At 53.9% G+C, this 24,829-nt stretch overlaps 1 protein-coding gene across 12 annotated transcripts in view; it reads left to right on the plus strand.

Annotated features, from left to right (window-relative positions):
- Positions 1-554: 554 nt before the first annotated feature.
- The window catches only part of LIMS2 (LIM zinc finger domain containing 2), a 43,840-nt gene continuing 19,565 nt past the window's right edge, over positions 555-24,829 (plus strand). For 5 of the 12 annotated variants that reach the window (XR_012421042.1, XR_012421043.1, XM_074008781.1 and 2 more), the window contains exon 1: positions 7,553-7,657. Coding sequence is in view for 4 of the 12 variants with exons in the window: in XM_074008781.1 (XP_073864882.1) it covers positions 7,647-7,657 (11 nt within the window). In the remaining 8 variants the exon portion in view is untranslated. Of the gene's footprint in view, positions 770-5,457; positions 5,568-7,552; positions 7,658-8,920; positions 8,986-14,936; positions 15,025-18,326; positions 18,477-18,571; positions 18,857-24,829 lie in introns of those variants that run through there. The other 7 variants (XR_012421041.1, XM_005572857.5, XM_074008779.1 and 4 more) reach the window with 6 other exon arrangements.

A 24,829-nucleotide genomic window follows, 5' to 3' on the forward strand; every position in this document is an offset into this window, starting at 1 on the left:
CCATAAAATGATCACAATCAGGCAAAAAATAAATGTACATGGTTAAAAGTGAACAAAGTGTGGCAGTACCTGCCTTTGGAGGTGATTTTTCTTCTTTCTACTTCTTGGCATTTCTAATACAATGAAAGTTTTATTGCAGAAAATTATAAAACAATTCATTTATGTTATTTGAATATAAGTAATCCTGAGATGTTCCTCTTTTCAGGGAAAATAGTACTTGGCCAGACAGCATCCTAGTAGCTGTTCTTGGGTTACTCCTGTAGTTAGTTGCCGGATTCTTTTCACTGTGAGGCTTCTTTTGCCGTCTGTCCGTGGATGATGTGAACATCTACTGCCTGGCGGGGCTCCTGCGCTCGGGGCTTCGGGAAGTGCTCATTTGGGGGCTGCCCCTCTGCCGGCCTCTCTGGATTCAGAGGGCAGCCGCTGCTCCTTTTGTTCTGTGGGCCTGGCTCTGGGCCCTGAGCAGCACTTCCCCGGGGAGGCCGCCTTTCCTTCCGCGGCTTCTTCCGTCCCCTCCTGACCCCAAGGTGCCTCCGGCCTCTGCCTCCAGCTAAGGACCTCTGGCCAAGCCTCCTGCCCGGGGAGAGGCGAAGCTGGAGTGCCTGGGTGCCCCGTGGTGGCCGGACACTCCTGGCAGCTGCCCAGTCTTGCACGTGGCTGTGCCAAGCGGGCCAGGCAGCTGCTATTTCCCTCAGAGAAGTTGCTGGCAGCACTCAGGGAAGGAAGCACCGAGGAGGCGAGGAGGCGGAGCGGCGTCTCGGTCACGGAGGTAGAGACCCTGTGATGGGCACGGGGCCCCGGGAGGGCCTTTCCACCTGCCAATCGCTGAGCTGCCCCTGCAATTCCCTGTACCTCTGAGTGGTCGTGCTAATGTTGCTAATTTGGGGTCAAGGAACAGCCCTGGAGCGGCTGCCCTCAGTCAGGCGGCATGGGGACGGTGAAGGTTCAGCCCACCGTGGCCACACACCGGGCCTTCTGCGGGCGAGGCCACGTCTGGACAGGCTGGGCTTGGGATGAGCAGCTGCTCTTTCCCCTGGACAGAGTGGGACAAGCTCCAGTGGGAAGGTCACAATGGGAAAAAAGCAGCAAAGGGCCGGGCGCGGTGGCTCAAGCCTGTAATCCCAGCACTTTGGGAGGCCGAGACAGGCGGATCACAAGGTCAGGAGATCGAGACCATCCTGGCTAACACGGTGAAACCCCGTCTCTACTAAAAATACAAAAAACTAGCCGGGCGAGGTGGCGGGCGCCTGTAGTCCCAGCTACTCAGGAGGCTGAGGCAGGAGAATGGCGTAAACCCGGGAAGCGGAGCTTGCAGTGAGCTGAGATCCGGCCACTGCACTCCAGCCTGGGCGACAGATTGAGACTCCGTCTCAAAAAAAAAAAAAAAAAAAAAAAAAAAAAAGCAGCAAAGGGACCCTCAGTATGTGGAAGAGATACCCTTAGAGGCAGGGAGAGGCAGGGAGAGGCAGGTGCCCTGCAGGTGAGGAACTCTGCGCCCAGGAGGCTTCCTGCTGGATACTCCAGGGTGTGATGTGCTGAGGCGTAACAATGTGTTGTTCCTGGATATGTGGGGGGGGCTGCCCTCCGGTAGCCGAACCCGTGAGTTGAATGGAGTCTGTCCCAGAGCAAAGGCGAGAGACAGATAGCCTTTTCCTCCCAAACTCCAAGGCCAGATCATCTTTGGAAAATTGTGAAGCTCGATGGTCCACCTCCACTCCTGAGCAAATCAGACTTTCAAGAAGGGCACTGGGTTCCCCTCAGACTGAAGAGAATCCCTGGGTCTCTTGTGTGTTCTGCAAATGTTGAGAGAATTGTGGATCAACATTCTGCCAGATTCTCTCACTGAGCTGCCGCGTGGCGCAGGGAGAAGTAAGGCCATTTCGTGCTGGTCAGAGGGTGTGTCTGATGACAGTTCTGAGGGCAGGCTCATATTTTTATTTTTATTTATTAGATTATTTCTAGAGACAGGAGATTGCTCTGCTGCCCAGGCTAGAGTGCAGAGACACAGTCATAGCTCACTGTAACCTCGAAATCCCGGGCTTAAGTGATCCTCCCACCTCAGCCTCATGAAGAGGTAGGCCCACAGGCACGCACCATCGCGCCCAGCTAGTTTTATGCTCATATTTTTAAAAAGAGACATTTACTTTTAATGTGTCGTGAAGCCCGCGGGTGCCGGGGCGGCGTGTTGCTCACTATTCTTCCTTTGGCCCAGGAGCCACCATGCAAGTGCTTCCCTGCTTCCCCCCGGGGGGTCTCACAGCCACTTCCCGAGTTAACTCTGGTCTCGAAGGAGGCGGCTGACGGCTTTGAGCTTTGTGGTGATATTCGGCAGGCCTCTGTGTTTTGCCAGTTCCCGGTGCCCTGAAAGGGACAGGCCTTAACCAGATTTGGGGCAGAGGCCTTGTGGAGTGGCCGTCTGGGCGGCCTGCATCACACGGGGCCACCCGGAAACAGGCAGATTCACAGCCCACCTGCTGGGAAGGCATGCTGGCTCCTGCCCAGGACCTGGGCTGTGGCAGGAGACCTGAGGCCTCTTGAGAGCTGCAAGGCCTTCTCCATTCCCTGCCGTCACATGGGGACAAGGCTGTGGCTCTGGATATTGGAGGAGGCTCCTTGAGGCACTTGAGAACCCCAGGTTCCCCTCAGCCTCCTACTGCTGATTAGCCACGCTGGCCAAGGCCGGCCCCTCTCTTGGCCCTGTCTCCCAGCTCCCATGAGCCCTGGGCCCTGGGCTGGTTCAGGTAGCCGTCCCCTGGAGTAGCGAAGGGAGAAGGTGGGGGTGGAGAAACTCGGGTACTTGCCCTGCAAAGGGGGTGCCCACCTGCCCTGAGCCCCAGAGGGTAGAGGGCTCGTGCCCGGGGAGATGCTGCACCTCATTCCCCCTCTAGGACAGCTCTCATGTCACTATGTGGCCCAGCTTCAGCCTCAGAGCCCCATCTGTCCCCCAACGAAGACTAAGTGTGTAATTCAAGCCACTCCCTGAATGTCCCTCAGTGACATCATCCTATAAAACCTGGGCATGGACACTGCGTTCTCACCTTCCCTCCCCTTGCTCTACCCACTTCCAACTGCTGTCCCTTCCCTGCCCCTTTCAGAGCATTCTCCCTCAGAGACGCTGTGTGCAGCACTCCGGGGAGCACCGTCTGCACAGACCCCAAGGAGGGGTGCTCCTAGGGGAGGCACTGCAGGAGCCCTGCCTGCCCCTCTGCAGTTGGACTCAGGCCCCTTACTCCCATGGACCAGCTCTTGACCCAAACCCAGAGGCTCCCTGGCCTCCGCACGCAGCGGTGTGCACACAGCGCTCCGGGCTTCTGCGGCACCTCACACTTTCCTGCTCTCCCCCTCACTTCCTGCCAGTCCGACCTCTTACCCTTGGGGGGCTCCTGACTGGCACAGACACCCCAGGTCTCCATGGAGCCCTAGAGCTGAAATTCCATTTGCACCAAGCCTTCCGCATCTACGCCAGAGAATGGACCTCTCTTCCTTGCTCCAGGTTCACAGTGCCCTGCCCACCATCTCCCCTGGCATGCCTGGGGCGGGCCCAATGCAACGTCAGCCCTTGCTGACCTGCCCAGACTGTCCCACTGCCACCAACATCTAGGAAAGCAAGGCCACCTGCAAGTCCTTGACTCCCACGCCTGTACACTCACCCCTGCCACACACACACCTGCCCCACAACCACCATGCCTGTGCTGGCCACGCCCATGCCGGCCACGCCCACACATCCAGATTCCCAGCAAATGCGGTTGGCTGCAAAATAGACCCTGTATCTAACGCCTTCTCACCGTCCCTACGGTCTCGTGGTCCAAGGCACCAGTCCCTCCTGGATGCTCACCATAGCCTCTAATCAGACTGTCCCTGAGACCACTCTGTCCCTCACACAGTGGCCACAGCAGCTGGGGACACTTCTCCCTTTTGTTATGAAAAACTTCAAGCACTCATCAAAGTTGAAAACCCAGATACCCACCACTTAGATTCTCCCATTAATATCGTGGTAGACTCACTCTGCCACCTCTCTGTCCATCCCTTTATCCATCTCCCCATCTTGAGTTCATTTTTTAGAGGCAGAGTCATGCTGTGTTGCCCAAGCTGGTCTTGAATTCCTGGCCTCAAGTGATCCTCCCTCCTCAGCCTCCCCGTAGCTAGGGACTAGCTGGGACTACAGGGATCCACCACACCTGCTCATCTTGATTTAAACAATGTATTTCAAAGTAAATTGCAGACATCAGTACCTTTCTACCTAAACACTTCAGCATTGTACATCATTAACTAGAGTTCAGTATCGTTTACAGTATTTTTGTTTTGAGGTAAAATTTACATATAATGAAATGCGCAAATCCTGGCCATATATTCCATGAGTTTTAACAAAGGCGTATACACTTGTGTGACCCAAACTCCTACTAAAACATTGCACGTTACCCCAGAAGCTCCCTCACATTCCTTCCTCGTCAACCCCTGTCCTCCCCACCCAGGGCAGTCTGGGGTGCAATAGACCAGCCTGGGGCAGCCACCGTTCTGAAGTCTTCTACCACAGACAAATGTTGCCTATTCTAGAACTTGATATAGATGGAGAAAGTGCTCTTTCATCATTCAGTCAGTATTGCTGAGATCCTCCTCTGCTGATGCTAGAGTGTTGTGTCTGTCTTTGCTTAGAACTCTCCATCGAAGGGTGGAATCCTACTTCTGCTGTGGCCCTGCTGCTCTGCCCCGTCCCCCTCCACCCGCCACCTCCCTGTTTTCCAGACCTGCTGGTCTTCTTTCTGACCTTGCATACCCCAAGCTCATGCCACCTCAGGGTTGTTGCACTTGCTGTTCTACCGCCGGAATGCTTTTCCTGCAGATGGTTGAGGGCTGGATTTTTCCCTCATTCCGGTTTAGCTCGAACATCACCTGCTCAGAAAGTTTCCCTCACTCTTCACTCAAATCAGCCACCAACCACCATCGTCCTTTTCTTTGAAGCACTTACCCTTGTCTAAAATCTAGTTTGCGTATTTATTTGTTTATTGCCCATCCTCCACCCCCGCTAAACTCCATGAGAGCCAGGTCCATGTCTTCTTGCTCCGCGCAGTACTTCCGGTGCCCATGCAGTATAAGTACTCTTGAAGGAACAAGTGGATAAATGTGTGAATGTGTGAGTGCCAGCTCTTTCCTGCAACTCTGCCCTCTTGGCTGAACTGTGGGAGGCTGGCCCTGGCTCTTTGGAGCCTCTGCATCTCCAGCAGGGCTAAGCCATGCCCACAGCCCCGACCAGCTGTCACTGAGCTTGCACTGGCCCAGGGATGAGGCACGCTGGGAGCTGCACAGGGTCCTGGTTTGGCCACATACAGATCCATGTGTGCTCAGCTATCATAAGCAGGGAGGCTTTTGGGCTAAAAGGCAGGAATGAGGTCTCCTCTGTGGAGAGCATGGGCCTCTGTTGTAATGCTTTCAACTGTTCATCCTCTTTGGTTTCCACAGGACCCCGATATTCAATGAACTGTCCAGCAGTGGCTTTCTGGTGCACGGCCCCAGCATGCCTATACCTCTGTGTCAGTAATGGTGGAAAGCCTTTCTCCCTTTATGGGCAGGTGAGCCAAGAAATTATCCATACTTAGGCTTAATCAACCATCAAATTACAGTTAAGCAGAATCAGCTGAGACACACTCGAAACAAGACGTAATCACTTGAGGCTGTCGGATCACCTGAGGCCAGGAGTTTGCCACCAGCCTGACCAACATGGTGAAACCCATCTCTATCAAAAATACAAAATTAGCTGGGCATGGTGGCGTACGCCTGTAATCTCAGCTACTTGGGAGGCTGAGGCAGGCGGATCGCTTGAACATGGGAGGCGGAGGTTGCCCTAAGTCGAGATGGCACCATTGCACTCCAGCCTGGGCAACAAGAGCGAAACTCCGTCCCCCCTCCCCCACCCACAAAAAAAGTAACAGCTGCAAACGCACTCCACAATACCAGCCACTTAGGAACAGGTGTTTTTTCCCAGCTTATTTCTGCAGCTGGAACTGCAGGATGCATCAACTCATCTTTCTGAACGACACCCGTTTATTTGTGGGTTGCTAACTCACACCGTCATTTCTAGATCACCTTTCTCTGCTGCCAGGACTGGAGTAGACCACATTTACACATCAGGCCGCCCAGCTCCCAACTCTCAGTGTGACATCTGGGCAGCTTCCAAAGATGAGCTGCACGCCACTGTCCAGCCAGAAATATCTGCCTTTAGGCGGGGCCAGGGTTTTTTGTTTTGTTTTGTTTTTTTTGTTTCAAAATTTCCTCGGAAGAGATTCCCTAAATAGTTTATATCACCCCTTCCTCTTAACGCCTCTAATGGTAGCTTGTCAACAGCGCTTCATTATACAGAGGTGCCTGGTTCCCCTGGAAACATGGGAGCTGGGCATTTGGTTTTGTCGTTGAAGAAGTACCTTTGGCCAAGTTAGGGCGATGGCCCGCCTCGGGGGATGAAATGGGAATTTCCCCGGGAAAGCAAGCTTGCAACTGAAAAGGGACGCTTCCCTTGGGGCGGGACTGCGTGGACTCGGGGGTCCCGGGTGCCTCGGGAGGGAGTCAGTGCCCAGATCCGGGTGGGAACTCGGGGCTTGGAAAGCCCAGGAGGGAGGTGGTCTCAGCATGGCCCCCATGCCTCCCATCTCCTGCAGGCGTTTGCGGTCTGGACTGCCCAGGGACGGCAGAGGGGGCGCCGAGCGGGGCGTCCCGGCGGGGCTGTGGGGGTGGGGGTGCTTGTTCGCGTTTATTATAACTGCACTCCCTTTAAAAGGAAAACTATGCCCGGAATCCGGGAGGTGGTGAGCAGAGCCCGGGTGGGAAGGAACCCGCGCCCGCCGCTGGCCGCGCTCGGTGTTCCTAGAGCTGGGGCTGTGCGGGTGGCGGGACGCACCCCCAACCTTTACTCCAAGTTTTACTCCCACTCTCAGCCCCCTCACTCTCACCCCTCCAACCCCACCGCCACCCCCACCTCTAACCCCCACCCCTCCAACCCCACCCACCGTCACCCCCACCTCTAACCCCCACCCCTCCAACCCCACCCACCGCCACCCCCACCTCTAACCCCCACCCCTCCAACCCCACCCACTGCCACCCCCACCTCTAACCCCCACCCCTCCAACCCCACCCACCGTCACCCCCACCTCTAACCCCCACCCCTCCAACCCCACCCACTGCCACCCCCACCTCTAACCCCCACCCCTCCAACCCCACCCACCGTCACCCCCACCTTTAACCCCCACCCCTCCAACCCCACCCACCGTCACCCCCACCTTTAACCCCCACCCCTCCAACCCCACCCACCGTCACCCCCGCCCCTCCAACCCCACCCACCGCCACCGCCACCTCTAACCCCCACCCCTCCAACCCCACCCCCCGCCACCCCCACCTGCCACCCCCACCCCCACCTAGACGCCTGCAACCTCCCACCCTCACCTCCCCAACACCCCCCCACCCTCAGCCTTGACCTCCTCTCCCCACCCCGCCCCGCGGGCCCCACCCTGCCACCCCCGCCTACCCCTCTCGCGGGCTGAGCGGCTCTTGGCCTTTTTTGGGCGTCTCCCTGCTCTGCGGCCCGGGCTGGCGGGCGGGTGCTCGGCTGGCGGCAGAGGGAGACCCGCGGCTACCCCGCGCTCGGCGTCGCTGCCACCATGACGGGAAGGTAACGACCCCCACCCACGCCCCCGGGCCGGGGAGGAGGGACTGAGGGACCCCTGGCCCAGGCCCGGCTCCCCCTCGTACAGCCCCGCGGCGACACGGTCCCCGCTCCGCCCTGGAGCGTCGGATTCTCGCAGCTCCCGGGGCGGCAGCGCCCGTCGGGGCCGGGGTCCCCCAGCCCCCGCGCCCCTTCCTCTGGGCGGGCGCCCGCCGCGGAAGGTGGAGCTCCTGCCCACCCGCCCGCACCCCTGCAAGATGGGACGGCCATCTGCTCACCACCGACGCCCAGGGCTGCGGGAGGGGTCTTGTCCAAGGTCAGACACCTACCACGGGCAAAGGGTTCAACGGCTGTGTGCCGCCCCCGACTTCCCCGATCCCCGCTGTGCGATCCCCGATCCCCGGTGAGTGACATCACTGAGCCTTCCGTTTCCTCCTCTGTAAACCTGGGGTGGTCAAAATGTTGAAAATGATGAAGGGTACGTGGGGACTTGGCCAGAGCTGCGCCCAAGCACCAGCTGTGCAGGGGTTGGCAGGGGACAGGGCACTCCCCTGGGCCTGGCTCACCCTCTGCTCTCAGGCCCCTGGTTGCCATTTCACAGATGAGGTCACCAGAGGCCACAGAAGCTGGGCCACTCAGGAGGCCACAGGTCCACCAGTGTCCGGCCAGTGTTTGTCCCTGCAGCCCTTTCTGGAACCTAGCTGGGTACAAGTGCATGACTCAGGGCTGGGTGGGAGGGGCTGTCCCTGAGGCCCTGGACCCCCCTAGCCAAGTCCTGGCAGGGGGATTCTCTTCTTCAGGATCCCATGACCTGGGGCTCTGCGGGAGCTCCAGCCCTGAGAGTGACCTGTGGCTTTGCTGGGAAAACCGGCTTGGAGAGTGCAGGGCAGTGTCCAGGGTTGCGGTCCCAAATCCCAGGCCCACAGGGGAGCTGCCTGTGATGGCCATTAAGGCTGTGGCCTGGGGTCTTAGGGCAGCCCCAGGAACCAAAAATAGCCTGTAACTTGTCACTTTGTAAGCCCTGCCCTCCAGACACACTTCCCTGTCTTCTCCCCAAGCCTCTCTTCCCAGTCAGCTCCCCTGACTTGGAGTCATCCCTGACTTGGCCCAGGCCCCTCTGCAGTGAGATGGAGGGACCCTTCCCCAGAAGAGTGGCATCTGCAGGCCCTCTGGCTGCCTGTGGTCACCCCCCAGGGTTCGGCGGGGCTGCCTCCCATTTTCCTCAGCCTGTCCCTGCCAGTTGCCGGGTTCTCACCCTCCATTTTCTAGGAAAAGAAAGTGGGGAGAGACAGGAACAGGGTCCGGAGTAGCCCAGCAGCAGCGCTGAGGTGGAGGTGGGTGAGAGGCGGTTCCTTCAGGCATAGGAGGGATGGTGAGGTGGACAGAGCCATGAAGGGAGTGGGGCTGGAATGGGAGGCCCCGAGGTGCCACTGCTCCCTGGCAAGGGTCCTCTTGCCCCTGAGTCCCTTGGGCCTTTCCCTGGAGACGGAGGTGGTCAGGTGAGCCCAGCCGGACCCACCGGGAAGGCAGGTGGTGGCGAGCAGGGGCAGCCTGCCCTTGCTGCGGTGGGCTCCAAGGGCCCGAGAAACTCTTATCCTCAAATGACAGTGGGATGACAGTCAGCCTTTGGCGGACACTGTGTAGGGCGTTCCTCGTCCAGGCAATACTGCGTGTCTTAGAGAATAAGGAGAAACCTAGAAACATAAAAGATAACAGAAACATAAAGAGAGGGAAACGGCAACAGTTCCACTCCCGAGAGCCTCCCTTTATCCAGTTTGGGTGGCTCCCCGCAGTTCCTTTCTCCCGGAGTGTGTGTTTGATACAGCTGTGGGCGATCTGAGTGTAATGCACCTGCTCCTTCAAAGGTGGCCCTGCTGCCCGCCGTGCTGGTGCCCCACTGGCTTCCCTGCCCTCCATACACAGGGATTCGGCTGGGCCAGACTGTGAGGAACGGACATCCAACCCGGCCTTCGGAGTGGGCGAGAGTTTTCCTGTCTCAGGAGCAGTGGAGTTTCATTTCCACCGTTTCATGCTGGGTGCCCTTCCCCATGTCCACTGTCCCCATGTGATCCCAGGCAGCTCCTCGTGCCTGGATCCTGGTTCTCTCAGGATCCCCCAGGCTGCCCAGAGTCAGGCTGTTTTTGGGAAACACCCTTCTCTGCTCGCATACCTTCAGTTCGCCCTGCCAGCTCTCCCCAGGACCTCACCAGGCAAGAGCAGAGGGAGGGCGGTGGGGAGCCACCAAAGGGACCTGGAGTGGCCTGCGTGGCCATGCTCTCTGCAGATGAACCCATGGGTGCTGTGTGGAGAAAGGGCTGCTGGGAAGGAGATGGGGAAAGAGACAGAAGGCAGACACTAGGGAGGCCTCTCCTGGGTGGCTGAGGGGGGGTGGAGGAGAGGAGGCTGACTCAGGGTTCTGGGAGGTGGAGTGGACAGGACTCAACTGACTGGCTGTGAGGTGGGCCACAGAGGGTGGGGCTTGGGAGCATGCCCCCCCGTGATGGCAGGTGGGGGAGGCTGGCATGCTTGGTGTGGTTGTGGAGTGCTTGAAGAGCTGTGGCAAGTCTGAGGGGGAGCCGTGGGAGGCACCTGCGCATGGAGGGGCTGAAGCCCAGGAACAAGCCAAGCTGGGCGGGGAGTGAAGGCAGCCTGGAGCGTGGGTGGCATGCCGTGGGAAGAGAGGGGGCTCGGCCTCAGCGGCAACCCGGGGGCTTTGGAACTTACAACCACGAGATCTTTGACCATCACAGCTGAAGGGACCTCTGGCATCACCATTGTTCTACAGGGAGGTGGACATGGGGAAGGCCACCTACCAGGGACTCAGCTGTCCCTGGCATTCCTGGAAATGGGAGCCTGGGATGTTGACACCCATGGCCATGTGAGCTCAGTGGCTTGGCTGCATACAGTGGATTCCACCCACCATGTGACCGTCGTGTGTGTTATGTATGAGGCTGTCGTATGCCTGATTGTGTGCTGAGTCCATGCTTAGTACAGCGCAGAGCAGGCTGCTAGATCCCTGCCCTCATATCCACCAATCTTGCCCCTCCTGCGGGTGGAGTATGCCCAGTGGTCCCCTAGGCAGAAGGAGTCAGCCGTGGGGCAGCTGAGTGCAGCCAGAGCCCTCAGCACAGCACAGGAGGCTGCAGTGGCATCAGGGGCTTAAGCAAAGTGTGAAGTGGGTAACAAGTGATGTGGCTTGTGATGTGGCACCACTGAGCCCTGAGCCCCAGACTGGGCCAGGGGGCCACTGCCATGGCCCCTCACCTCCTTCCCTTTTCTTCTACTTCTGGTGCTGACTGGCCCCTTCTAGCTGGCCATTGGCACAATAGGGATGGAAGGACTGATCTGCAGGGTGTCCAGTCCCGTGGTGTGAATATCCCCACCTGGGTTCATGTCAAACCGCTAACGCTTGAATTGGCATTAACGCTTTACAGAATTCCTGAATAGTTAACAGTCAGCACTTGTGAGCTGGCAAGGGACCGCACAGGCAGCCACTGTGGAGAGGAGCCTGGGTTTCCCACCCACAGTGGGCCATCCTCCTTCTCTGTGTCCCTATCTGTGCTGTGCTACGTGCAGGCTTTCTTTCTCTTGTTTGGAGATGGAGTCTTGCTCTGTCACCCAGGCTGGAGTGCAGTGGTGTAGTCTCAGCTCACTGCAACCTCTACCTCCCAGGTTCAAGCAATTCTCCTGCCTCAGCCTCCCGAGCAGCTGGGACTACAGGTGCATACCACCACGACCGGCTAATTTTTTTTGTATTTTTAGTAGAGACAGGGTTTTTACCGTGGTCTCTACCGAAAAAACAGGTTTTTACCATGTTGGCCAGGGTGGTCTTGATCTTCTGACCTTGTGATCCACCTGCTTCGGCCTCCCAAAGTGCTGTGATTACAGGCGTAAGCCACTGTGCCCAGCCTGCATGCAGGCTTAACCATCCCTTAGGTCTTCATTTCCAGGTGGGGAAGGGAAGCACTGTCGCTGTCCTTGTTCTGTTTAGGTGTAGCGTGTTCATTTCTGAAGGTGAATATTTACTTAGATGACTTAGCAGGATAACCACCCTAATGAGATACTTCCGTGGGTGAATGCGTATGTCTTGCTGAGATGAGGTGACTGAATACACATATGAATGTAAAACCTACTGTGTCCTCACCCATGTCCTTGGAGGAATGCACGGGAAACTCGCGGAGTTGTTTTCAGCCTCCTGGTGAGGAGTCTGGTGGGGGAGCTGGCTCTGGAGGACAGCCTGTTTGTGGTGCCTCTGCCCACTGGGCTGAGGGCACGTGCCCCAGGGCCTTGGGGAGGCAGCCCTGCCTCACAGCTTGGGGCCTCAGTTCCAGCCTCTAGGAAACCATGTAGTTGCATTCTTCATTACTCATGTGTTTTTTAAAATTTGAGACATAGTTCACATATTATTAAATTCACCATTTTAGTTGTACAATTCAGTGGTTTTTAGTACATTCACAAGGTTGTGCAACCATCACCGTTAATTCCAGAACATTTTAATCATCCCTAAAAGAAACCGTGTACTGATTTGCAGACAATCCCCATTTCCCCCTCCTCCCAGCCCTGGCCACCAGTAACCTGCCTTCTGTCTCTACAGATTTGCCTGTTCTGGACATTTCACATAAATGGAACCATATATTATATGGCCTTTTGTGCCTGACTTCTTTCATTTATTAAGAACATATTTCCAAAGTTCATCCATATATTGTAGCATGAATCAGTACTTCATTCCTTTTTCTGGGTAAATAATATTCCATTGTGCCACAGTTTGTTTCCCCATTCACCCGTGGTGGATATTTGAATTGTTTCCACTTTTTGGCTACCGTGAATAATACTGCTATGAACATTCCTATACAAGTTTTTGTGTGAACATACATTTTCTCCTTGAATATATACCCAGGACTGGACTTGCTGGGCATGTTGTAACTCTTATGTTATACTTTTTGAGGAATTGCCAAGCTGTTTTCCAAATAATTGAACAATTTTACATTTATTAAATTTTACACCAGGAATGTATGAAGGTTCCAATTTCCCGACATCCTTGCTGATGCTTGTCATTGTTGTCTGGTTTAGTGGGCGTGAAGAGGTGTCATATTGTGGTTTTGATTTCCACTTCTCTAATGACTGATAACGTTGAGCATCTTTTCATGCGTCTGTCGGCCACTTGTAAATCCTCTTGGGAGAGATGTCCATTCAAACTCTTGGCCCATTTTTAAATTGGGTTGTCTTTTTATTGTTGAATTGTAAGAGTTCTTTATTTATTTGGATACTAGACACTTCTCAGACATATGATTTGCAATTTTTTTCAGATGGAATCTCGCTCTGTCACCCAGGCTGGAGTGCAGTGGTGTAATCTCAGCTCACTGCAACCTCTGCCTCCCAGGTTCAAGCGATTCTTCTGCCTCAGCCTCCCCAGTAGCTGGGACTACAGGCATGCACCACCATGCCTGGCTTTTTTTTTTTTTTTGTATTTTTAGTAGAGGGGGTTTCATCATTTTGGCCAGGCTGGTCTTGAACTCCTGACCTCAGGTGATCCTCCTGCCTCTGCCTCCCAAAGTGCTGGGATTACAGGCGTGAGCCACCGTGCCCAGCCGATTTGCAAATATTTTTTCCTTTTCTGTGGATCATCTTTTCACGTTCTTGATTGTGTCATTTGATACACACAAGTATTAAATTTTAATGAAATCCAGTTTATTTCCTTATTCTTTAGTTGCTTGAGTTTTTGTTGTCATATTCAGGAAACTATTGCCTAATCCTAGCTCATGAAATGAAAACATCTCTTTTCTTCTAGGAGTTTTATACTTTTAGCTCTAACATTTAGGTTTTTGATCTATTGTGAGTCAATTTTTTTTTTTTTATATATGGCATAAGGGTTTAAACTAAATCTTTTGCATGTAGCTATCCAGTTGTCCTAGCATCATTTGTTGATAACACTACTCTTTCTTCCATTGAATGGTCTTGGCACTCTTGTCAACATTCAGTTGACCACAAATATATGGGATTATTTTTGGACTTTCTTTTGAGACAGGATTTCACTCTTTCACCCAGGCTGGAGTGCAGTGGCAAGATCTTGGTACACTGCAGTCTCAACCTCCCTGGGCTCAGGTGATCTTCCTACCTGAGCCTCCCGAGTAGCTGGAACCACAGGTACATACCACCATACCTGACTACTTTCTGTATTTTTTGTAGAGACGAGATTTTGCCATGTTGCCCAGGCTGGTCTTGAACTCCTGGGCTCTGCCTGCCTCAGCCTTCCAAAGTACTGGGAATATAGGCATAAACCACTGTACCCAGCCTATTTCTGGGCTCTTGGTTCTGTTCTATGGGTGTATATGTCTATCCTTACACCAGTGCCACACTTGTAATTTTTAGTAAGTAAATTGTAATTTTTAAGTAAGTTTTGAAATGGAAAGCATGAGTCTTCCTTGTTTTTGTTGTTGTTGTTGTTGTTGTTTTGTGATGGAGTCTCAGTCTGTCACCCAGGGTGGAATGCAGTGGCCTGATCTCAGCTCACCACAACCTCCACCTCCTGGGTTCAAGCGATTCTCCTGCCTCAGCCTTCCGAGTAGCTGGGACTACAAGTGTGTGCCACCACGCCTGGCTAATTTTTGTATTTTTAGTAGAGATGGGGTTTTGCCATGTTGGCCAGGATAATCTTGAACTACTGACCTCAAGTGATCCACCCGCCTTGGCCTCCCAAAATGCTAGGATTGCAGGTGTAAGCCACTGCACCTGGCCTTTTTTTTTTTGATTATTCTGTATCATCTGCATTTTCATGTAAATTTTAGGAATGCCTTGTCTATTTCTTTTAAAAAGGCAGGAATTTTAATGGAGATTGCATTGAATCTATAGGTCAATTTGATGTAGTGTTGTATTGCCATCTTAACAATATTGTTTTCCAATCCATGAATATGGGATATCTTTATCTTTATTTAGGTCTTCTTTAATTTCTTTCAATAATGTTTTATAGTTTTCACTGAATAAGAATTATTGCACTTATTTTGTTAAACTTACTCCTAAGTATTTTACTCATTTTAATGCTGTCCCAAATGGGGTTGTTTTATTTCATATTCAGATTTCTCATTGCTAGTGATTCTTGTATAATGATCTTATACCTTGCAGACTTATTGAACTCATTTCTTAGCTGTAAATAGGGTTTCTTTTTTTGAGGGGGGATTCTTCAGGGTTTTCTATATATGAGTAGGTAATATGCAAATAAAAATAGTCTTACTCTTCCTTCTCAAACTAGATGTCTTTCATTTCTTTTTCTTGTCTAACTGTCCTTGATAGAATCTCCAGTGCCATGCTGCAAACAAATAGCAAGACTGGAAATCCCCCTGACCTTAGGAGGAAAGCATTCGTTTTCTCATCACTAGGTATGATGTTAGCTATGGGTTTTTGATAGATGCTCCTTATCAAATTGAAGAAGTTCCCTTCTATTCCTAGTTTGTTGGGTGCTTTTATTATGAAACGGTGTTAGATTTTGCCAAATGTGTTTTCTGCATCTATCAAGATGGTCATAGAGTGTCCTCCCTTTATTCTATTGATATGGTATGCTACATTGAATTTTGGATGTGAAACAAACCCTATATTCTTGGGATAAATCCCATTTGGTCATGTTGTATAATACTTTATATATAGAATGTTAGATTTAGTTTATTGTATTTTATCAAAGACATTTGCATCTATGTGACCTTCGTGTTTTATTTTGATATCAAGGTAATACTTATAGAATGAGTTGTGAAGTGTTCCCTCCTAGTCTTTCTTTTTTTTGGAAAGATTTTGTGAAGGTTTGGTGTTTTTTGTTTTCTCTTTTTGAGACAAGATCTCACTCTGTCACCCAGGCTGGAGTGCAGTGGCGTGATCTCAGCTCACTGCAACCTCCACCTTCTGGGTTCAAGTGATTCTCCTGCCTGCCTCAGCCTCCTGAGTAGCTGGGATTATAGGCATGTGCCACCACACTGGTGTTTTGTGTGTGTTTGTTTGTTTGAAGGTTTGGTGTTAATTCTAGTTAAACCTTTGATATAATTCACCAATGAAGCCATGTAACTCTGGCTTTACTTTGTGGGAAGTTTTTTGGTTACTCTCTGTCTCTTTACGTGTTATTGGCCTTATTTGGTGATTTGGTTAGGCTTCGTGTTCGCACCCAAATCTCATCTTGAATTGTAATCCCTATAATCCCCACGTGTCAAGGGAAGAGACCAGGTGGAGATATTTGAATCATGGGGGCGTTTCCCCTCATGCTGTTCTCGTGATAGTGAGTGAGTTCTCACAAGAACTGCTGGTTTTATAAGGGGCTCATCCCCCTTCGCTTCGTATTTCTTCTTGCCACCTTGTGAAGAAGATGCCTTGATTCCCCTTTGCCTTCTGCCATGACTGTAAGTTTCCTGAGTCCTCCCCAGCCCTGTTAAACTGTGAGTTGATTAAACCTCTTTCCTTTATAATTTACCGAGCCTCATGCAGTTCTTAATAGCAGTATGAAAATAGACTGATACATTTGGATTTTCTATTTCTTTTTGAGTCTGTTTTGGTAGTGTCCTTCTAGGAATTTCTCCATTTCAGATAGGTTATTTCATTTATTGGCATACAGTTGTTCATAATATTCCATTCTGTTAATTCCTTACTGGGAACACAGGCTATTATTGTTTTTCAAGGCAGGCATGGAGTTAGGGAGCAGGAATAAGGGACTAGGATAAGTTAAAACAACACAAACCTCACTGTTGTTGTGTTTTTGTTTGTTTGTTTGCTGTTTGTTTTTTTACCAAGATTCATCTGTTTTTCTTGACCAAACATTCCTAGGGTTACTGAAAACCTTTGGTGGATTTGCAGAGTTCTGAAAGAGTAGATTCTGATAATTTTTTCTGGATTTTTCATTGCTTTTATGGAGGGATGAACTTCTGGAGGTCCTTACTCCACCACTTTTTGCTGACATCACTCTCAGTGTGTTTGCAAATGTCTAGAGCCAGAGCACTGACCCAAATCCCATTTGGTCACGGTGTATAATACTTTTTATAGAGTTCTAGATTCAGTTTGCAGTATCTGTGGCCCCCAATCCCATCCCTGCAGCAGGACAGGCTGCAGAATGGGTGGTAAGGTTGTGCAGTGATTTAGGATTTGGGCTCAATCAGACTCTAAGCCTCTCTCAATTTCTAGCCTTCGACGTCCACTTTTATAGTAAATATTTGTTGAATTGATTAGTACTTGGTAAACTTGTGCTTGAACTTCATTTACAAATTATGTTGTACAAAACACTTGTGCCTGTAGCCTCCTTTCCAGCATTATATGTGACCCTTGGAGCCCTAAATAAATGTTTCCTCCTTACAGAAAACTGTGGGTCTGCATGAGAGTCCTGGATTCTAGTGTTGAGGATTTCCACATGGATGGGCTGAGTCGGGAGTGGTGAGAGGAGCCTAGGCCCCATCACGTTGACTTGTAGCTGCTGTAAGAACATTTTCTGCATAAGTTTTCTTAAGCATTCAGCTACCTACATCAGAGAGTCAGCGGTATTCCTTACTCATTTTGGCTCCTCTGGGCTCAGCTTCTCCATGCCCTTTAGCTCCTGGGGCCACCTTTAAAATCTATTTGTTGAATTGATCAGTGTTGGGCAACTTTGGAATTGGGCTGCATTTACAAATTATATTGTACCCAATGCTTGTCATCACTTGACTACCAGGGTGCTTAATGAGCACCTCCTCCTGTTGGGACTTGCTGGGTGAGTATGTTCCTCAGTGGCGTGTAGGTCTGGTATCTGAGTGCCAGTGAGCCCCTCCAAGGCTTTCTCCCACCCTAGTTTGGGAGGATCAGTGCCCTGCTGTCTTTAGTTGACGGCTGCCAGCTCTTGCCTTCGGAAGGCAGAAGAAGATACTGCTCAAGCTTTCTGACCTTTCTAGAAAGGTCTTTCAGGGAAACGGAGTCAATGTTAAAGATTTCCACGAGTGCTCCAGATCTTTATTGTATTGCTGACCAGGGTCACCTTGGCCACAGTTTGGATGCCGACCGTGGGTGCTTATGAATCACAAGGAGCTTTGCCAGTCTCTCTGGGTACAAATGCGGGGGACATGCTGCCTTTCTGGTGGTTTCCACCAGGTCCCTCTGCGTCTGTTCCCCTGGAAGCTGGAGGATTGCCTTTTCTCTAAACCTCTTTTGGGGTGCCTGACCATTTGTTGGCCAGATCCAGATGATCGGCTCTGCCCTGGTCTGGGTGCTCCAGGGTGATGATTGTGGCAGAGGCTCTCAGAGAAGGGAGCAAAGCAGAATGTGGAACTGTGCGGCTCCGGTCCTCGGTTTCTTAACCGATGGCAGGGATCCTAAAGGCGCCAGGTCCTCCCCGTCCTCCTCCGCTGACTCTGCCCTCCTCAGTGTGTCCACGGGCACAGGCTTTCCTCCTGGCAGGTGGCAGCTGGAGACCTCCTGGGTGTCCTGCCACCACTGCGGACCTCACCTCAGTGCTGTCTGGGGCCTTCCCAGACCAGTCCCCTCCCAGGGGGACCCAACCCTGCCAGCCTCAGCTTTCAGGAGCTGCCCCCACGGCGCAAACAATATGCTTTCTATTTGGAGTTGACTCCGCTGCCCTTTGGAGATCCCAGCGTGTAACGTGAGCTGGCGACCAGCGCGGGGGAGGCGCCCACACGCCCGTCCCGTCGCGGTGTCTGGCCCGAGGCGGCCGCGCCGCCCCTCCGAGGTGGTCCCTCGGCCCCTGCACCAGGCGGCCCGCGCCCGTGACCTCGAGGCGGCTGCCCTGCGCCATGGCGGCCCGGCTGGGTGCGCTGGCCGCGTCGGGGCTGTACCGGCGGCGCCAGCACCGGCAGAGCCCGACGCCTGCAGCGGGGTAGGTGGCCAGGGGCGGGGCAGGTGGCGGGGACAATGGCCGGAAAGCTGCCGCGGCTGGGCAGGCCTTCCCTCGGAAACCCGGCCGGGCCCTCCGACACCATGGGCTCTCTCCCCGGGCGTCGGATGGGCCCTGGGCTGGCGACAGGGTGGGCGCCTGCGACTTTATCTAACTGGGTTGGATGTCACCTGTGATCAGCTCTCTTGGCAGGGCGTGCCCAGGGACCTGTGTTAGAAAGCAGGGGGCCTGCGTAGCCCCCAGCACTGCTTTCAGACTGGGGTGATGATGCTGCACTTTGTAAATGAGCAGACAGGCTCTGAGCGGAGTGGGCACCTGCTGGACTCACCCACCCCAAACATGGCGCTGTGATTTGAACCCAGGTTAGACTGACTCCAAAGCCTGCCCTGCTTCATTCCATGGAGGACTGCCAGTGTAGACAGGCTCCTTTTGGGCTGGGAGGAAGGGGCAGTGGAGTTGAGGATGGTCCTCAGGGCATCTCAGAGGATGAGTTGGTTCTGGATGGGGAGGTTGGGAGGGGCACGGGGATGGTGGTGGAGCCACCTCCCCTCACTCTTGGGGTCAGGGACACGAGGAGGAGCTCCTGGACATGTTGCCTTTGCAGGGCCCAGGGGCCAGTGGGGGAGAGAGAGCATTAGGGCTGTGAGCTTGGGATCCTTGGCATCAAAGTGACAGATGGGGACCCTGGGGAGGAGGCCAAGGCTGGGCAGAAGGGCTGGAGGGTCAGAAAGGGAGCCAGGAGCATAAGTAACAGACATAGGGGAGGGCCTGGAGGACCCAGGAGCAGAGGAAGGCCAGTGCCACACAGGGCAAGCACAGCCCGCTCTGAGCTCCTCGTATGTGGTCAGGGAAGGCTCCCAGAGGGGCAGTTAGAGGACTGAGCCATCGAAGATATCTTCTGCTGAGAACAGAGGAGGAAGGAGGGCTCCGAATGGAGGGCAGGAAATGCAGGCCGGCAGCACGGCCATCTGTGGAGTCCCTGCTGCACGCTGGGCTCCCGCCTGTGCTGGCACGGCAGGTCTGGTGCAGCCTGCTGTTCAGGTGGGGACCCGCAGACACCTGAGTGTGGCAGAGCTGGAGCAGGCATCCTCACTGGCCGGCCTCTGGACAGCCCTGGATGCGTGCGGCATAACTGTGGCACCAGGCTGTGGGTGGCCAGGGCACTGATGGCCCCAAGGCTGGTCTGGAGAGTGATTTTCACAGTACTGACACCACAGCTGAGAGGCAGGCAGGACCGGCACGATGATGACAGACCTGGGGCAGCCCTGAGCATGCACACACATGTGACTATTCACACTGTTTTTCTTTGAACTTCTGATTCATGTCCTCTGTTAGTTCTCTGCTGTCAGTGTGACGTTTCAGGTGTACCTACTTGAAAGTAAAGCCCCTAGAGCAAAGAGGTATGGCAAGGGCTTCAGAGAAAGCTTTAATTTCAGACAGGTTTCATACTGATTTGGAGTCTGTTTCCGATGGTGTCATTGCATCCTGTGTATAGCAGCCCAAGGCAGGATGTTAATTTTTAGCGTCCCCATGGTGGACTGGCTTTGTGTACATTTTTGTTGACCTCATGTAGCCAGGTGACTCCTGACACTGGCCTCTGGCTGGCTTCGTGGAGGCGGGGCAGGGAGGAGGCCCAGGCAGTGCTGAGGGACTGAAGGTGCTCCCTGGGCTGTGCTGCAGTGGGGTCCCTCCCCGAAGCCCTCTGCGCCTGGAATAGTGCCTATCAGTGCGGGTGCTCAGTGAAGACTTGTTGGATGAAAGACGAAAGCATGGGCTGCGCTTGCAGGACTCACCTCACTTCCTCCCTCCCTGGAGGTAGCTATTCCTGGCCAATTTTATAGATGAGGAAGCTGAGGTTCAGAGTCCTCTGCCGCAGGTCACACAGGCAGGGGTTGTCCGGGCCTGGGTTGCAGCCTGGTGTGCCTGGTTATAGAGGACACACCCCTGGCCTGACTGCTGCTCAGGCTGACGTGACCTCAGCAACACTGGCTTGTCTTGGGTGTGACCAGACCCCTTGTGGCTGGTCCCTGACTCTTCCCAGATCCTTACACTCTCTTCCTAGACTCAGGTATCAGGGAGGCTGGGATGGAAGAAGGTCTGGGTTTGCTGAAGAAACAGAATCTGGAATGGGGGATGCCAGGAGGAGATGGGGGGAGCATGAGCCTAATCCTGTGTGACCCTCAGCTCGTTACTGTCTCTGTGCTTCAATCTCCTTATCTGGAACCAGCCTCCTCCCCTTACGAAGGCCTGAACAGAGCAGGCTCCTCTGATCCCACCCCAGACTCAGGGACATCTTGCAATAAATTGGCTTGTGTCAAGACAGAGCATTCTGGGGTGCTGGGGGGGGGGCACGAAATGGTGTGTTCTACCCCAGATCTGGGGTTTGGCTTCCATGTTGGGCATGCCCTGGGCAGTATGTTCTATGTAGTCCAGCTGGGGGTGGGTAGTGGTGTCTCCTGGGGGATAACTGGGCAGACTGTGTTCCCTATCCTGAAGGAATGTGCAAAGGAGGACATGGAATGTCCACAACTCTGACCCTTTGCCCTCTCGCAGGGACCGCAGACAGCCTGCAGGCCTTCCCCTGGGCTGAGCCGTGCAGAGGGACTCTGGAAGGCTCCCAGAGTTGCTGGAAAACAACAGTTCTTTTTATCCAACGCTTTGCCCGCCTGGCCTGGTGCTCTGTGCTGGACACGGGGGTGTCATTCATTCTTCACTTTGGCTCCTCGAGGTGGCTACTGTTTCTCTGGTGCACCTCTTTATAGAAGAGGAAATGAGGCCTGGAGAAGCCAGCACCTTTCTTGAGGTTCCAGGCCGGTGGCTGGGGCTATCAGGTGTAAAGCTGGGCGCGTGGGCCCAGGCCTCTTCCTCCCCTGCGGGAGCCAGCAAACGTGTATTCTCACGGTGCTGAATCTCCATTGTCTCTGCATGCTTCTGTCTGTTCGTCTTTGCCCTTGGATCGGAATGTTCTGTGCTCCTCGGTGGGACGTCATGGGGATGCAGCCCCGGAGCCTTTCACAGAGCTACTGTTAGGGGCTCTGGTGCCTGTGACTTGGCCTGGGGCAGCCCGTGGGCATAGGAGGGAGGTGGCAACCCCCACACCCCACCTGCTTATGCCAGGCTTTGTGCAATGCCTGCCGGGCTCAGACACCAACGATCTCACTGGAGGCGTCCGGGAACCAGCCAGGGAACTGGTTAGGGACCGGTTTCCAGGTTCGACTGTAAGATGAGCAGCAAAGTAGAGGAGAGAGGGTGTGGCCAGGCTGCTATTAGTACCCTGGTGGTGTGTCCAGAATTGGTTCCTTTTGGGGGGTTCTTGGTCTCGCTGACTTCAAGAATGAAGCCACAGACCCTCGCCGTGAGTGTTACAGCTTTTAAAGATGGCGTGTCTGGAGTCTGTTCCTTCAGATGTTCAGATACGTCCGGAGTTTCTTCCTTCTGGTGGGTTCATGGTCTTACTAACTTCAGGAGTGAAGCCACAGACCCTGGCAGTGAGTGTTACAGCTTTTAAAGATGGCGCGTCTGGAGTTGCTCGTTCCTCCCGGTGGGTTCATGGTCTCCCTGGCTTCAGGAGTGAATCTGCAGACCTTTGTGGTGTTACAGCCCATAAAGGTGGTATTAGGGATCCAAAGACTGATCGCACTAATGACCTATTGCAAAAAGCAAAAGAACAAACCTTCCACCGGGCGGAGAAGGAGCCACATTGGTGGCTGTGGTGGCCTGCTTTTATTCCCTTATTTGGCCCCACCCACATCCTGCTGATTGGTCCGTTTTACAGAGAGCTGATTGGTCCGTTTTACAGAGAGCTGATTGGTCTGTTTTACAGAGCGCTGATTGGCCCGTTTTACAGAGAGCTGATTGGTCCGTTTTACAGAGAGCTGATTGGTCCGTTTTACAGAGTGTGGTTAGTTTTTACTGAGTGCTGGTGGTTGTGTTTAGAAACCTTTAGGTAGACACAGAGCACTGATTGGTGCATTTACAATCCTTAGCTAGACAGAGAAGTTCTCCAAGTCTCCACCAGACCCAGAAGCCCAGCCGGCTTCACCTCTCGGTGGGAAGCATGGCAGCTGGGGAGTGCTAACTGAGGGTCTGTTTATGAAACGGGGAGGGAGGAAGGGTGGTGAAGCAGCTGGGCTAGCGGTGCAGGAGTGCCGGTAACCACAGGGAGAGGCTCGGGTCCCAGCAGCACCTGGCTCGTGGGAGTAGGGTCAGCCCACCTGGAAGCCAGAGGAGGCAGGCCTGTGGGTGCAGGCCCTAAACAGCAGCCCCTGGGGCAGAGAACAGGAGCCTGGAAGGGGTGCGAGGGGTGTGTGCTCAGTCACTGGGGTCTAGAGGTCTGGCTTTAAGGCGGAATCTGAAAGGCTGGCGCTGGAAGTCCTTAATTTGGCTTCGTTTTCTGGGTCCTTGGAGTGAGGAATTCCAGGCCCGGAGGCATGGGATTTCCTGTTGATTTCCGACTTCTCTTAAGAGGCCCAAGGTCTCGCTCATGGTCAGGCCCTGGAACGTCCTCCCTGTCACCTTGGGTGTGTGTTTCAGGAGAGGATGTTCACAGTGTTCTCCGGGAAGGAAACCAAGCCTGTCCTAGTGAAGCCCAGCCCAGCCCTCGAGGGTGGCTTGGGGCGGCCAGGCTCCGCCCTGGTGGCCTGCCTGGCCCGCCCTGTGAAGAGCAGCAGGGAGCTGGGAGGACTGAGGAGCAGCCGCTGGGTGCCGAGGCCTCCTTTCTTCTTGGGTTCTTCCCAACTCTTGTTGCCACCATCTCTGCTTCCTTGCCCCTCTGGCCTAAATGTGGGCTTGCATGGTGGCTTTGGTCTCCTAAGCACCCCAGGGGGCAGGCCAAGGTGGACGGAAGCCCAGCATGCCCAGAAAGCCTCGCTGAACGGCCTTCCAGCCAGCCTCCGCCACATGAGTCCCGAAGCCGAGAAGAAAGAGACATCAGCCTGGGTTCCCTTTCCCAGTTTCCAGTCCATCTCCATATGGCAGCAGCCTCCTGTGAGACCCTCTGCCCACAGCCCATGCCCAGACCCTGAGTGAAGCCCTGCCCTCCAACCCTGGGCTCATCCTGTCTAAGGCCCCTCTTCTCTGTGGCTGGCACTCTTCAGGCTGGCCCTGCCCAGATCGCAGGCTGCAGAACAGCCCGACAGGAGCCTCACTCACCAGGCATTTCTCTCATGATGCTGCGGCAGTGGGATTCATCCTGGGAGGCAGGGCAGGTGGAGAGGTGTTCCCAAAGGCACTGCACTCGCGTCCTGCCACACCACAGCTGCACCCAGGCGAGCATTACCAGCTGGTTGCATCACTTCCCTGCGAGCCTCACGATCCCTCTCTGCCCAGCCTTTCAGGAATCCACGGGAGTTGAGACCCTTGAGACGGAACCCGTGTTCTCCCTTCCTAGCAAAAGGCGTTGGGTATCTGGTTCTCTGAAGGCCGTAGAGGCAGTTGGGTGTTTAGGACTCATCCATACCATGTTTTCGAGTCTAAAAGACCCCTCCTGGCCGTGCTGAAGGGCCCTGGGGCTGGAATGACTGTGGGCCTGGCTCACTGTGGGCTTTTCCCGTGTAGTTTGCATTTCACCCTTCCCAGAAGGAAACCCACCGCTGACTCTGGGGACAGGCAGTGCCCAGCATGGATGAGCTTTGCTCCCCTCACCGCACTCCCGTCTTGTCTCAAAGATTCATACTCTTGCCTTTTTTTTTTTTTTTTTGAGACAGGGTCTCGCTCTGTCGCCCAGGTTGGAGTGCAGTGCCATGGTCACAGCTCACCGCAGCCTCAGCCTCCCAGGCTCAAGCCATCCTTCCGCCTCAGCCTTCAGAGTGGGGCTGGGACTACAGGCTTGCACCACCACACCTGGCTAATTTTTTTGTTTTTTTGTGTGTGTTTTTATTAGAGATGGGTTCTTGCCATATTGCCCAGCTGGTCTCAAACTCCTGGGCTCAAGGGATCCGCCCACCTTGGCCTCCCACAGTGCTCTGGATGACAGGCTTGAGCCACTGCACCCAGCTACCCTCTTGCCTTCTCTGTGGTTAGGTGGTTGTGTGTTTATTGGAGGCAGTCGGTTTGAAACTAACTCATGGTGCAGAGGATGGAACCATGGAAGACTGAGCAGTCTGGGTTCAAGTGTTTACCCCGCTCTGTTTTGTGAGCTTGGGCAAGTTACTCAATCTCTCTGAGGCTTTGGTCCCTCCTCTGGAAGAGACCATAATAATAGTAGCTGCAGGATTGCCTCGGGGATTAAGTAAGAGTGCAAATACAGAGCCACTCACCTGCGCTGGGTGGTGTTTTGTGCGTGAGACTCTGTGGTCCCTGAAGAAGGGGTAATAGGGGCCCAAGTGGGAGTTGAC

Source organism: Macaca fascicularis, chromosome 12 (assembly GCF_037993035.2).
Source record: "Macaca fascicularis isolate 582-1 chromosome 12, T2T-MFA8v1.1".
In the NCBI taxonomy this organism is placed as follows: Eukaryota; Metazoa; Chordata; class Mammalia; order Primates; family Cercopithecidae; genus Macaca; species Macaca fascicularis.